We start from the raw sequence: 13,640 nt of genomic DNA, 5'->3' as shown, positions 1-13,640 counted from the left end.
AACTCAAGTTTAAAACGAAGCTCTTAATGCAATGTTTACTATGGGGGCTGACATCATATACAGTTTTAGAATAGATGAAAATAAAAAAACTGTATGATCATGACTGTCATAGCAAGCTCCTTCTGACTCACATCTATGAGGCTGATTACTGATAATGAAGTTATAACATTCAAAACATTTGTTTTAAGCTGGAATTGGGGAGTAATTCATGAATTATGAACACTAACCCCACCTGTTCTGTGCTCCACCAAAAATGTCACGGATCAGAGCCACTTCCTGTCTGTATCCAGAGGTAGTTATAGTATAAATATACGTGATAACCAGCTGCAAATCAACACTTGAGACACAAACTAAGCAGGCAGTTGACGTCTCTGTTAGCTTGTGTCAATGGCGAACAAAATTCCTACTGGAGTGACGGATAAAAACATAGTCATTTGTGGAGGATGGAGTGAGATGAAGGATGCATCTGAAGAAATTCAGCAGATTTCTCTTGAGGTGAGCTTCATTTTTCAACACGACTCTCTGGTCTGTTTCAACTGAATTTAAACCATATTTTCTTTATTCATACACAGCTGAAGCACCAAGTGGAGACGCTTACAGGCAAGAACTATGTGGTGTTCAAAGCATTTAAGTACAGGAGTCAGCTTATGTTAGGAGGACAGAACTTCCTCATCAAGGTAAATAATATATGAAAAAAGAGATGATTATGAGAGAGAATACAATATACAGGTTACATTAATTGAGCCATTCAGTTTAATCAAATTAAAGAAGTATAAAGATTTTTGGGACGTTCTATTTTCATCTTTTTTTTCCCCTGCAGGTTTATGCTGGAGAGGAGGACTACCTTCATCTGATGGTCCTCAAAGGAGTTCCTAATGCTGAAGAAGAGGTTATGCTGAAGGGTGTAGAGCAGCACAGAACCAAAGACTCCCCCCTGGATCCTTTCATTAAATAATCACACAACCTGTGTCAACAGTGAAACACTTGCAGGCTGCAGTCTCATGATAACATGATCTTCTTTAATCTAACATGATTTGACATTTTGAATGTTTAATCACACAGAGATGCAGATATTTGGTGTTCAGAAGCAGTCGTTTGAACGCACTACTTCCTTAAGAAATAAAGCATTAAAAAGGCCTTTGTACTTCTGTGGTTCTTTTAAACAACATCTGCTTTTGTGTGAAGTCAGATTAACAGATTATATGTGGTCTTGGGTGGAATAAATGGTTACAGATAAATCAGAAAAGGTGATTTCATCCTTTAGTTTACACACACCTTCACAAGGATATAGACTTTTAATTTCTCATGTTGGGAGAAAATCGAACGAACAAGGAAAAACCCAGACACTGACTGATGTCTGGTTTCCTTACTCTCCTGACATTAACTTAATTTCTGCAGTCTCAAATATGATGCTCTGCTCCTTAATCTCAGGATTACTTAGCATTATACATAATATTCATAAAAGTGGTCAAAGGTGCTTTGTTGAAACAGAAATAAATAAGACTGCAGAAGACTTGGGCATTGAATTCAATGTTAATTTTTGAGAAGCACACTACTCTGCTGTGGAATAAAGCAGTAACTTTAGATCAGAACGACACAATGAAAATCTGAATTATAAGATTTGAAACATTATTCTTTTATCAACTAGAATTTGTAAAATCATTTGTTGATCAACTAGAATGTGTAAAATGATTTGTAAGAGAGAAACGAAACAGACCTCAATCATGTGGGTTGTTGTTACACATGCAGCTCCACCCAACATGTGGTGGAGCCACCTGTCAGGTGTATCAGGGTGGTTACTCTGTATAAATACATGCATCTGTGATCAACAGTTCAAACTCTTGGGACACATGAAAGCAGACAGTTGACTTCTCTGTTAACTTCAATGGACCCTCATGGTACAATGTGTGGAGGATGGAGTGAGACACAGGAGGCCACGAAGGACACTCAGAAGACTTGTGATCAGGTGAGATTCAATCTACCTTCATTTCTCCAAAACAACCACAGACACACGACTCAACATTATATTTCATTCCTGTGCAGGTGAAGGGCCAAGTGGAGGAAAAGACAGGAAAGAACTATGCGGTTTACAAGGCGGTCAAATACAGGAGTCAGATTGTGGCAGGAGAAAACTTCGTCATCAAGGTAAATAATGTGATATTTGAAACAAAGGTATCTGTGTTTAATAAATGGCTTTAATAGGGACATCCAGTTGAATGTAATTAGGTGTGAACAGGACAGTAAACACCAGTTGTACACATCACTGCTGGTGGAAGATTCCGAGTGTTCAGAAACACAAGATCAGGATCAGAGGTGTCCAAGTCTGCTGCTGCAGAGCCGTCCTGCGTGAGTTAGGCTTCTTTTCTCTAACAGTCCTGACTCTAATGATGCGCTCATTTAACGGTAAACACACTTGTACTTATATAGTGTCGTCTTCCGACAACACAAGCTGCTTTTACACTGCTTGCCACACTCACTCATTCACACTGTGATGGCACAGCCTTCTGGAGCAATTTGAGGTCAGTGTCTCTCCCAAGGACACTTCACGCGGGCTACTCCGCAGATCTTCTGATTAATGGGCGACCTGCTGTACCTCCACTGCCGCCCACTATCAAGCAGCTGAAGCTTCTGATGATCATTAGAATCGGGGGGTAGAGTAGGGAGGAACCTAAAACAGGCAGACACTGATGAAGATGAATATGTTTCTCAGTTTTCACATTTCCTTCTCTTCCTGCAGGTTCATGTTGGGGGAGTGCATTATGATCATCTGAGTGTCTTTCAAAGACCTCTGGATCACTCAGACGTTCACATGCCGCTCCCAGTGCTGCGCGGCGTGCTGCAGCACATGACCAAAGACAGCCCCCTCGAACCTTTTACAAACTGATCACACGACCTGTTTCAACAGTGGAATACTTCCAGGCTGCAGTCACACATTAAAACGCTCTTCTTCTTTATTCTGAAATGATTTGACATTGATTTTGAATGTTTAAACACAGAGAGATGAAGATGTTGTTGGAAAGCAGAAAGTTGAATGCTCTATACCTTACCCTACCTAAATAAAGCCTTGTGATTCTGATATACAGAATTTGCCTTTTTCTTTTGTGTAGTCTGATTTCTAAAATAGATGGTCTTGATTGGCAGAAATGCTCACAATTAAATTTTAAAAACGATTTAAAAATCATCTTAGTTCAGACCCCTTTGTGATTAAAAAAAACAACTCATGTTGTTCTGATTACACAAACCAGGAAACACGTTCTTATTGTAAGTTATGTTTCCTGACAGGTGCAAAGTATGAGGAATAAAATATTTCATGCATTCTTCTGGGATTAAAAAAAAAGGTGTGGGGAGTGAACAGAATCAAACCAGAGGAGGAAAAACACTGACACCAAGTCCTGGTGACATTACGCACCTTAGGTCTTCATAAGAAGAAAAAAAACGGGTGCATGGTGAAACACTTGCAGGCTGCAGTCTCATGATAACATGATCTTCTTTAATCTAACATGATTTGACATTTTGAATGTTTTATCACACAGAGATGCAGATATGTGGTGTTCAGAAGCAGTCATTTGAACGCACTACTTCCTAATGAAATAAAGCATTAAAAAGGCCTTTGTACTCCTGTGGTTCTTTTAAACAACATTTGCTTTTGTGTGAAGTCTTATTTCAAGATTATATGTGGTCTTGGGTGCTGGAAGAGAAACATATAATTTACGTTCTTATGATATTACAAATGTGTGGAGCGTACAGAATCTAACAAAAGAGGAAAAACACAGACAAACTACTTTTGCGTGCCCTCACAATATTAAACTCTCTCCTCATGCATCATCATTGATTCATTTGATCTCAGGTGCCCTGGCGGGAAGTTTCACATGTGCACGCCGTGGACAGGGGGCAACCCATTCGAGGTTATTGTTGTAATTTGATGAATAAAGACGCTAGTCGGTCTGTGACTTCAGATCCGTGTATTCACATGCAGCATACTAGCACACACAGTGGAAGACGTCAGCTCAGACTGCTTTTACAGGTCATCATACCTGATGTAGCCACAGGGTGGCATTGTAAACAAACATGAACCTCATTTAGACTCAATAACAGGCTATTCTAATGAACTCAAATACCCTAATCAACTAAAATGTTAATACTGGTACAGCTGTTGAAAATCCTAACATGACAGCTCTTTTTTATTCACGCAGTCCCACAAAAAGGTTTAATCTCTCCCGAGGCTTAATCAGACAACCACTCTGGGAGTGTAGGCCTGGCCTTGCCCCCCCTGGTGTGCGGTTCTTGGGAAGGGGCGTGATGAACGATGTACCCCCTGTGACTTAAACTAATGACATGACATTGATTCATTTGATCTTAGGTGTCCCGGCGAGAGGTTACACATGCAGTAGGCACGGATCACCTGAATGAATTATTTTGTTTCGAACTGGGCATGAAGTATGCAGATATTGTGCTACTGCTCAATAGGCATGGGCATGTCATAAATATTGTGAGAGTCCTGATTACACAAACCAGGAAACAGGTTTTATTGTAAGTTATGTTTCCTGACAGGTGCAAAGTATGAGGAATAAAATATTTCATGCATTCTTCTTGGATTGAAATAAGGTGTGGGGAGCGTACAGAATCAAACCAGAGGAGGAAAAACACTGACACCAAGTGCTGGTGACATTACGCACCTTAGGTCTTCATAAAAAGAAGAAAAACGATGGGAAGTTCGTGCAAACCCCACCCAATTCAAGCCTGGGGGATTTGAGAAACTACAGCCCAGTTTGAAAGCAGCAAGTTGAATGCACTGTACCTTATAAATAAATAAATATAATGCTGTGATTCTTATAAACAGAATTTGCCTCTTTTCTTTTTCTTTTGTGAAGTCTGTTTTCTAAATTGCATTGTCTTGATTGGCAGAAATAAGGATTTAAAAAATCCCCTTAGCACAGGCCTAAACAAATCTTAACATGGATATAAATGATTAACTTCTTCATGAGTAAAACATTACATAGGCCATTAAAAAGTGTCCATAAATGAATATTAAGCATGCAGTGATTAAAGTGGCCTCCTTGGATCATTTTCCTCCAGTGTTGAATTCATCCAACATCCACCAGTTTAAAAACAACAAAAGGTGTAAAACGTTAATCTGAACTGAAACCTTGTGTGGCTGTTAAAACCTTAACATCGTAAATCATAACTGGGACACAATATCAGTTCCATCAATCCATTCATCTTCAACCACTTGTCCCTATCGGGGTCGCGGGCGGGCTGGAGTGGATCCCAGTTGACATTGGGCGTGATGGGGGGGTACACCCTGGACAGGACGCCAGTCTATCTCAGGGCACATAGAGACAAACAGAGACAGACAAACATTCACACCAGGGGCGGAGTGGCCATCGGGACAACCGGGGAAACCCAAAGCGATTTCACGGTCGGCCGGTGACCAACAAGTTCAAGTGAACCGGCCAACAGACTGCCCTGCGCAGCCTTGTGATGTTCATGACCGGCCCATCGCATCTCATCTCATCTCATCTTCAAACGCTTATCCAGGGTCGGGTCGCGGGGGCAGCAGCTTTAGCAGGGGATCCCAAACTTCCCTTTCCCGGGCCACATTAACCAGCTCTAACTGGGGGATCCCAAGGCGTTCCAAGGCCAGTGTGGAGATATAATCTCTCCACCTGGTCCTGGGTCTTCTGCGAGGCATCCTTTCAGCTGGACGTGCCTGGAACACCTCCGTAGGGAGGCGCCCAGGGGGCATCCTTACTATATACTATATGCCACCTCAACTGGCTTCTTTCAACGCAAAGGAGCAGCGGCTCTACTCCGAGTTCCTCACAGATGGCTGAACTTCTCACCCTATCTCTAAGGGAGACTCCAGCCACCCTCCTGAGGAAACCCATTTCAGCCGCTTGTACCCGCGACCTCGTTCTTTCGGTCATGACCCAGCTTTCATGACCATAGGTGAGAGTAGGAACGAAGATTGACTGGTAGATTGAGAGCTTTGCCTTCGGGCTCAGTTCTCTTTTCATCACAACGGTGCGGTAGAGCGACTGCTACACCGCCCCCGCTGCTCCGATTCTCCGGCCAAACTAACGCTCCATCGTCCCCTCACTCGTGAACATGACCCCGAGGTACTTGAACCCCTTCACTTGGGGTAAGGACTCATTCCCTACCTTGAGTAAGCAATCCACCGGTTTCCTGCTGAGAGCCATGGCCTCAGATTTAGAGGTGCTGATCCTCATCCCAGCCGTTTCTCACTGGCCTGCGAACCGATCCAGTGAGTGCTGAAGGTCACTGACCAACGTTGCCATCAGGACCACATCGTCTGCAAAAAGCAGAGACGAGATCCTCAGCCGATCTGCAACCCCTCCCCACCACGACTACGCCTCGATATCCTGTCCATGAAAATCACGAACAGGATTGGTGACAAAGCGCACCCCTGGCGGAGGCCAACCCCCACCGGGAACGAATCCGACTTACTGCCGAGGATCCGGACACAGCTCTCGCTGTGGGTGTACAGAGAACCACCCCATCCCCTTGCTGCCCTATATCAGTTTCAAAACAGCCGAAAAATGTTGCTTTGAATATCAGGAGGAAGGAAGTTTCTGTTGTGACGTACAATATGCAAAGTTCAAATAGATTTACACAAACTCTTTCTTTGGTTTGGCTGTTTGCTTTCTAAACCTTGTGATTTTGCCAACTTATTCCACAGAACTACATTGAAATCACTGAATAACTGATTAGGCACACACACACAAAAGCACACACACGCACGCACGCACGCACGCACGCACACACGCACACACGCACACACGCACGCACGCACGCACACACACACACACACACACACACACACACACACACACATACACACCCATACACACATGCACACACGCACACACACTTGCTGTGGTGTGGAGGACTCTCACATATGGGCAAACAGATGTCACCAGTGAAAACAAATCAAACATTAACATTTAGCTGGAATTGGGGAGTAGATCATGAAGAATGAACACTAACCCCACCTGTTCTGTGCTCCACCCAAAGTGTCATGGATCAGAGCCAGTTCCCGTCTGTATCCAGAGGTAGTTACAGTATAAATATACGTGATAACAGGCTGCTAATCAACACTTGAGACACAAACTACACAGTTGACTTCTCTGTTCTTTTCCACAGAGCTTGTGAAAATGGCTAACAGGTCTGGAGACTGGACTCCAACGAAGGATGCAACTGAGGAAATTCAGCAGATTTCTCTTGAGGTGAGCTTCATTTTTCAACACAACTCTCTGGTCTGTTTCATCTGAATATAAATCATACTTGCTTTATTCATACACAGGTGAAGCCCCAAGTGGAGAGGCTTACAGGCAAGACCTATGTGGTGTCCAGAGCATTTAAATACAGGAGTCAGGCTGTGGATGAAGGAAAAAACTTCCTCATCAAGGTAAAAAATATTGTTATATTTGAAAAAAAGATGTCTTTGTGTAATATACAGGATAACCTAATTGTGTCATCCAGTTTAATCAAATTCAAGAAATTGAGACGTTCAATGTTCACGTCTTTTTCCTGCAGGTTTATGCTGGAGAGGAGGACTACCTTCATCTGATGGTCCTCAAAGGAGTTCCTAATGTGGCCAAGGAGTTTGGGCTGCAGGGTGTAGAGCAGCACAGAACCAAAGACTCCCCCCTGGATCCTTTCATTAAATAATCACACAACCTGTGTCAACAGTGAAACACTTGCAGGCTGCAGTCTCATGATAACATGATCTTCTTTAATCTAACATGATTTGACATTTTGAATGTTTAATCACACAGAGATGCAGATATTTGGTGTTCAGAAGCAGTCGTTTGAACGCACTACTTCCTAAAGAAATAAAGCATTAAAAAGGCCTTTGTACTTCTGTGGTTCTTTTAAACAACATTTGCTTTTGTGTGAAGTCAGATTAACAGATTATATGTGGTCTTGGGTGGAATAAATGGTTACAGATAAATCAGAAAAGGTGATTTCATCCTTTGGTTTACACACACCTTCACAAGGATATAGACTTTTAATTTCTCATGTTGGGAGTTCTGAATACATGAACCAGGAAACATTTCTCCTCCTGTCAGTGATCGACAGGCGTCCTGGAACAGAAACATGTTGTTTTACGTTCTTATGAGATCACGAATGTGTGCAGCGTACAGAATCGAACGAACAAGGAAAAACCCAGACACTGACTGACGTCTGGTTTCCTTACTCTCCTGACATTAACTCAGGATTACTTCACATTATATATAATATTCATAAAAGTGGTCAAAAGTATCTGCAAACTAGGAGGAAATTACTTTGTTGAGACAGAAATAAATAAGACTACAGAAGACTTGGGCATTGAATTCAATGTTAATGTATGAGAAGCACACTACTCTGCTGGGGAATAAAGCAGTAACTTTAGATCAGAACGACACAATGAAAATCTGAATTATAAGATTTGAAATATTATTCTTTTATCAATTACAATGTGTAAAATCATTTGTAAGAGTGAAACGCAACAGACCTCAATCATGTGGGTTGTTGTTACACATGCAGCTCCACCCAACAGGTGGTGGAGCCACCTGTCAGGTGTATCAGGGTGGTTTCTCTGTATAAATACATGCATCTGTGATCAACAGTTCAAACTCTTGAGACATAAAATCAGTGACCTCTCTGTTTACATCAACAGCCACTGTGACAATGGCCAACCAGTGTGGAGGATGGAGTGAGACAAAGAAGGCAACTGAAGACACTCAGAGGATTTGTGATCAGGTGAGCTTCAATCTTCACAACCTCCACACACACAACTCTGGTCGGCATTAACATCATGTTTTATTTCATTCATACACAGGTGAAGGGCCAAGTGGAGAAAAAGACAGGCAAGAACTATGTGCTTTACAAAGCCTTCAAATACAGGAGTCAGACTGTGGAGGTACAACACTTCCTCATCAAGGTAAACATTATTGTGATGTCCGAAAAAAGATGTCTTTATATAATGTAGGCTACATGTTAAATTCATTAACATCCAGTCAAATGTGAGGTCATGTTGAATTCATGCAAGGACCGTAAACACCAGTAGACCCCACCCCTGGCAGTGGAAGAGTCTCATTGTTTAGCAACACAAGATTAAGAAGAATATATTTGTTCAGATGTACAGTTTTCTGTCTTTACTGCAGGTTCATGTTGGAGGAGTGGACTACATTCACCTGAGTGTTAGCCAAGTCGTTCCACTCCTGAGAGATGTGCCACAACCAATGGATTTCCTTTGCGGCGTGCTGCAGCACATGACCAAAGACAGCCCCCTCGAACCTTTTACAAACTGATCACACGACCTGTTTCAACAGTGAAATACTTCCAGGCTGCAGTCACACATTAAAATGCTCTTCTTCTTTATTCTGAAATGATTTGACATTGATTTTGAATGTTTAAACACAGAGAGATGAAGATGTTGGTTGAAAGCAGCAAGTTGAATGCTCTATACCTTCTGAATAAATAAAGCCTTGTGATTCTGATGTACAGATTTTGCCTTTTTCTTTTGTGTAGTCTGATTTCTAATAAAGATGGTCTTGATTGGCAGAAATGCTCGCAGTTCAATTTAAAAAAAGGATTTAGAATAAAGGGACAATAAAGATCCTAACCTGAACCTATATGCAACATGATTTGTGTTTACAAATTGAAAAAAATGAGGTTCAAATGTAGAAAAACACAATGAATAAACGTAGTAAATCTCATTCATAGATATGTCACATTTCATGTTTATGAAAGTATAAACAAATATTATTATAACATGTTATATTGTCAATTTTTATCTTTATACACCAGTTACATATGTTTCACAAGAGGAGTTAGATTAAATTAGTAGTTAAATTCTACAAAACAAAAATGTGTTAAGTGTTAAACTGTTTCAATACTAAAACATGCCGTTTTTAGCCTGCATTTTTCATTCATGACACTAGATATTTCATTCTTTTGTGCGTTATTTGTTGGTTGTGTTTGTCATTATTTATAAACCGAAAACCAACACATATTTATTTTGAATGATGTTGAAATCAAATTAACCTCATATGTGTGCACGTAGGTCACCATGATTACATGTGCAAAAGCTGTTTGCATCAGCAGATGTTGCAACTGCACTGACCAACACACTTTTACTATTGTGGAGTGATTGAGAGGCGGATCATGTCTCGTATTCTTCAGATATTTATGCAGTTATGACGAGTGTGGAGGAGCGCTCCAGTGTGAAGGTTGGGAGTGAACACAACCCTGCAAAATACACATTAATAAGGAACTTCCGAGACCTTAAGTATCTCTGCTGACCTCCTTAAACAAGTTCTCTGAACTGAAATGCAGATAACTAAACATTAGCACACAATAACTGTATAAATGATCATTATAAAGACTGAACGGTATGTCAGGCTGGGACAGGCCTCCATGTGTGCTTTGACATTAAGAAATGACAGGAAAGTAGAAGCCCTGATTTTATTATGACAATTCTGGCCATCAAAGCAATTACAATCTGTGAAAGTTTGCATTTGCTTTATTGCCAAATGTTAGTTGAGAAGAGATACCACCACTGTCATGTTTTACCTGAAAAATAACCGGTTCTGGAGGTTGGAAACTGGCGGGACAGATTTCCCTGCTCTCCCTCTCCCTGCTCTCATTCACCCTGCTCTCATTCACACATGACCCCGTGCAGGAAATGTCCCTGCAAAAGACTGCATGTGTGAAAGAAGCTTTACTACAGTATATTCCCGCAAAGCTCGACCCAAAAAGTCTTGTTTGAACACAGATATTACTAGGACCTCTAAAGATGAACATTAAATATCCAGGAATTCACATTCGACACAACCAACTACCCCTGTAACAGTTTACATGGAGCCATATAGGTTTCAAACTCTTCATAACCCTCATCATTTGCTTTCCTGTTTAATTTTCCATTTGATTTATGAATTTTTTTAATGTATTTGTTTGTGTATATATTTTTGTACTATCTTCCTTTATTTTACCCTGATCCACATTCATTTCTGGATTTTCTTCGACAGCATTATCAGTATATGAAACCTTTTTTTTTTTTTTTTATCAATTACTGAATTTTGCTGCATTTAAATGGCATAATTAATCTATTTATTTATTAGCATTATTTGCTGCATGTAAAGCTTTGTATGCTTGTAATGTGTTAACCATTAACTACCTTATGGTTTAAAGGTTTTATAAGAGTTTCTGACAAGGTTAAGATTTGAACTGGCTTTTGTAGAGTTGCGTTAACTGATAAAAATCAATGAAGTTATAACATTTGAAACATTTGCTGGAGCTGATCCCAGCTGACGTTGGGCGTGAGGTGGGGTACACCCTATCACAGGGCACATAGAGACAAACAGATACAGACAATCATGTGCTAACCACCACACCAGCGTGCCACCCTGACGAATTGCAAAACAAAAAACTCTATCCTTGGTTCGGCTGTTTGCTTTTTAAACCTTGAGGTTTTGCCAACTTCTTCCACAGAACTACATTGAAATCACTGAATAACTGATTAGGCGGTTGTCACAAGTGAAAACATAAAAGATTAACATTTAGCTGGAATTGGGGAGTAATTCATGAAGAATGAACACTAACCCCACCTGTTCTGTGCTCCACCCAAAATGTCATGGATCAGAGCCACTTCCCGTCTGCATCCAGAGGTAGTTACAGTATAAATATACGTGATAACAGGCTGCAAATCAACACTTGAGACAAAAACTACACAGTTGACTTCTCTGTTCACTTCCACAGAGCTTGTGAAAATGGCTAACAGGCCTGGAGGATGGACTCCAACGAAGGATGCAACTGAGGAAATTCAGCAGATTTCTCTTAAGGTGAGCTTCATTTTTCAATACGACTCTCTGGTCTGTTTCATCTGAATATAAATCATATTTTCTTTATTCATACACAGGTGAAGCCCCAAGTTGAGACGCTAACAGGCAAGAACTATGTGGTGTTCAAAGCATTTAAATACAGGAGTCAAACTGTGGAAGGACAGTTCTTCCTCATCAAGGTAAATACTATTGTGATGTTTGCATTATATACTGGTTCAGTTAAGTGTGACATCCAGTTGAATCTAATGTGATGCCAAATCCATGGATTGATGATCCTCACTGTTCATCAACACAAGATCAAGATGAAAATATTCTTCAGATGTCCAGTTTTCATCTCTTTTTCCTGAAGGTTCATGCTGGAGAGGAAGACTACCTTCATCTGATGGTCTTCCAACCTCTTGGGTGTGTCTTAATGGATGTGCTGCAGGGTGTAGAGCAGCACCGAACCAAAGACTCCCCCCTGGAACCTTTTACAAAGTGATCACACAACCTACAGTGAACCTACATAATCGGCTTCTGTCTAAAATGATTTGACGTTGATTTCCAAATACATAGAGATAAAGATGCTTGGTGTTCAGAAGCAAGCAATTGAATTAAGAGTCTAACGAAATAAAGATTTAGGCATTTAAAAAAATGTCTTTCTTGTGGTTCTTATAAGCAGCAATTACTTTTCTTGGCTGGAAGAGTTGGTTGCACGTAATCTACCGGCTCACAGGGGAATCGAGAGGAAGGAAGAGGCTAAACGAGCTCAGAGACAGGACAGAAGTATGGAGGCCGAAGCTAAACCTGTAATAGCTAATATGGGACTACATCTGACACTAGGGGGCAGTGGAATATATATAATTCATTCAGCTACATTTCTATATAAAGCTACAGCCAATATAGGCAACTTGTTAACACACTGCTGCCTATTTAAACCTCCAGTGGACATGAAGCAGCATTAACATTTCAAGTTGTGTTTCATCACCACCTTAGTCCAATACTCTCCAATAAACTCTCTTTTGCTTGGTGCTGATTAAAACCTGAGATTAACTATTTACTGAAGAATCCCTCGGTGGCGTTGCTTAAATGAATTTTGCAGTCACCACAGATAGTCCGGTAAGAACTGATGAAGGATGAAGAAGTCCTTAAATGGTGCTTTATTGTGCGGGGCGGCAGTAGTTCAGTCCATAGGTGACTTGGCTGGGAACCGGAGGGTTGCTGGGTCGAGTCCCAGCGTGGCCCATGTATGGAGCATGGACTGGTGGCTTGAGAGGTGCCAGTTCATCTCCTGGGCACTGCCGAGGTGCTGTTGAGCAAGGCACCGAACCCCCAACTGTTCGGGGTGCTGGTCACTAGCAGCCCCCTCGCTCTGACATCTCTCCATTAGTTGCATGTATACAGGTCCTGTCTGTGCATGTGTGTGTATTTTGGGCCTGTGTGTGTGTGTAAAAGAAAAAAAATTGAGTGAAAATTGAATTTCCCTATTGCGGGACAAATAAAGGAATTCTTCTCCTTTAATAACTACCACACACACACGTGCCACTGCATTAGAGTTCAGATCAATGTCTGTGAACAGGAGTAAAATAAGAAAGAGAAACATTTGCATTTATTTTTTATTTAGATGGCCAGCAATCGACTGATACTGGACACAGTGTTTATTTAGCTATTCATTTGAAGGAATGAATGAATCTGTTTATTTTGGTGTATATCAAGCGTATATAATTGAAAGGGTGTAGGTTGAAGCCAAGGCTTATACACCCCGACCCGTTCTTATCTTAAAAACGAATACAAAAGGATCAGATCACAAAC

The 13,640-nt window shown here is 41.1% G+C and overlaps 5 protein-coding genes across 5 annotated transcripts; all 5 read left to right on the top strand.

Annotated features, from left to right (window-relative positions):
• Nucleotides 1-387: 387 nt before the first annotated feature.
• LOC310963334 (cystatin-A-like) lies at nucleotides 388-955 on the top strand (the record flags this gene model as incomplete). The annotated part of the gene is made up of 3 exons (XM_083936078.1): nucleotides 388-495; nucleotides 573-677; nucleotides 821-955. 3 exons carry the CDS (start codon nucleotides 388-390, stop codon nucleotides 953-955), a joined length of 348 nt encoding a protein of 115 aa, XP_083792204.1.
• Nucleotides 956-1,851: 896 nt separating this feature from the next.
• Nucleotides 1,852-3,017, top strand: LOC310963135 (cystatin-B-like). The gene is made up of 3 exons (XM_083935817.1): nucleotides 1,852-1,966; nucleotides 2,044-2,145; nucleotides 2,738-3,017. Exons 1-3 carry the CDS (start codon nucleotides 1,886-1,888, stop codon nucleotides 2,882-2,884), a joined length of 330 nt encoding a protein of 109 aa, XP_083791943.1. The 5' UTR covers nucleotides 1,852-1,885; the 3' UTR covers nucleotides 2,885-3,017.
• A 4,022-nt stretch (nucleotides 3,018-7,039) lies between these two features.
• On the top strand, nucleotides 7,040-7,692 carry LOC310963333 (cystatin-A-like; the record flags this gene model as incomplete). The annotated part of the gene is made up of 4 exons (XM_083936077.1): nucleotides 7,040-7,073; nucleotides 7,165-7,247; nucleotides 7,325-7,429; nucleotides 7,558-7,692. The coding sequence occupies 4 exons, from the start codon at nucleotides 7,040-7,042 to the stop codon at nucleotides 7,690-7,692; spliced, it is 357 nt and encodes a 118-aa protein (XP_083792203.1).
• A 1,002-nt stretch (nucleotides 7,693-8,694) lies between these two features.
• Nucleotides 8,695-9,317, top strand: LOC310963332 (cystatin-B-like; the record flags this gene model as incomplete). Its single annotated transcript, XM_083936076.1, has 3 exons — nucleotides 8,695-8,766; nucleotides 8,846-8,947; nucleotides 9,171-9,317. 3 exons carry the CDS (start codon nucleotides 8,695-8,697, stop codon nucleotides 9,315-9,317), a joined length of 321 nt encoding a protein of 106 aa, XP_083792202.1.
• Nucleotides 9,318-11,777: 2,460 nt separating this feature from the next.
• LOC310963331 (cystatin-A5-like) lies at nucleotides 11,778-12,330 on the top strand (the record flags this gene model as incomplete). The annotated part of the gene is made up of 3 exons (XM_083936075.1): nucleotides 11,778-11,849; nucleotides 11,927-12,028; nucleotides 12,199-12,330. The coding sequence occupies 3 exons, from the start codon at nucleotides 11,778-11,780 to the stop codon at nucleotides 12,328-12,330; spliced, it is 306 nt and encodes a 101-aa protein (XP_083792201.1).
• Nucleotides 12,331-13,640: the final 1,310 nt, after the last annotated feature.

This window comes from Echiichthys vipera (assembly GCF_963691815.1).
Source record: "Echiichthys vipera genome assembly, chromosome: 21".
NCBI classification, from domain to species: domain Eukaryota; kingdom Metazoa; phylum Chordata; class Actinopteri; order Perciformes; family Trachinidae; genus Echiichthys; species Echiichthys vipera.
The sequence above is the reverse complement of the archived record's forward strand: the minus strand, read 5'-3'. Positions and strand labels throughout refer to the sequence as shown.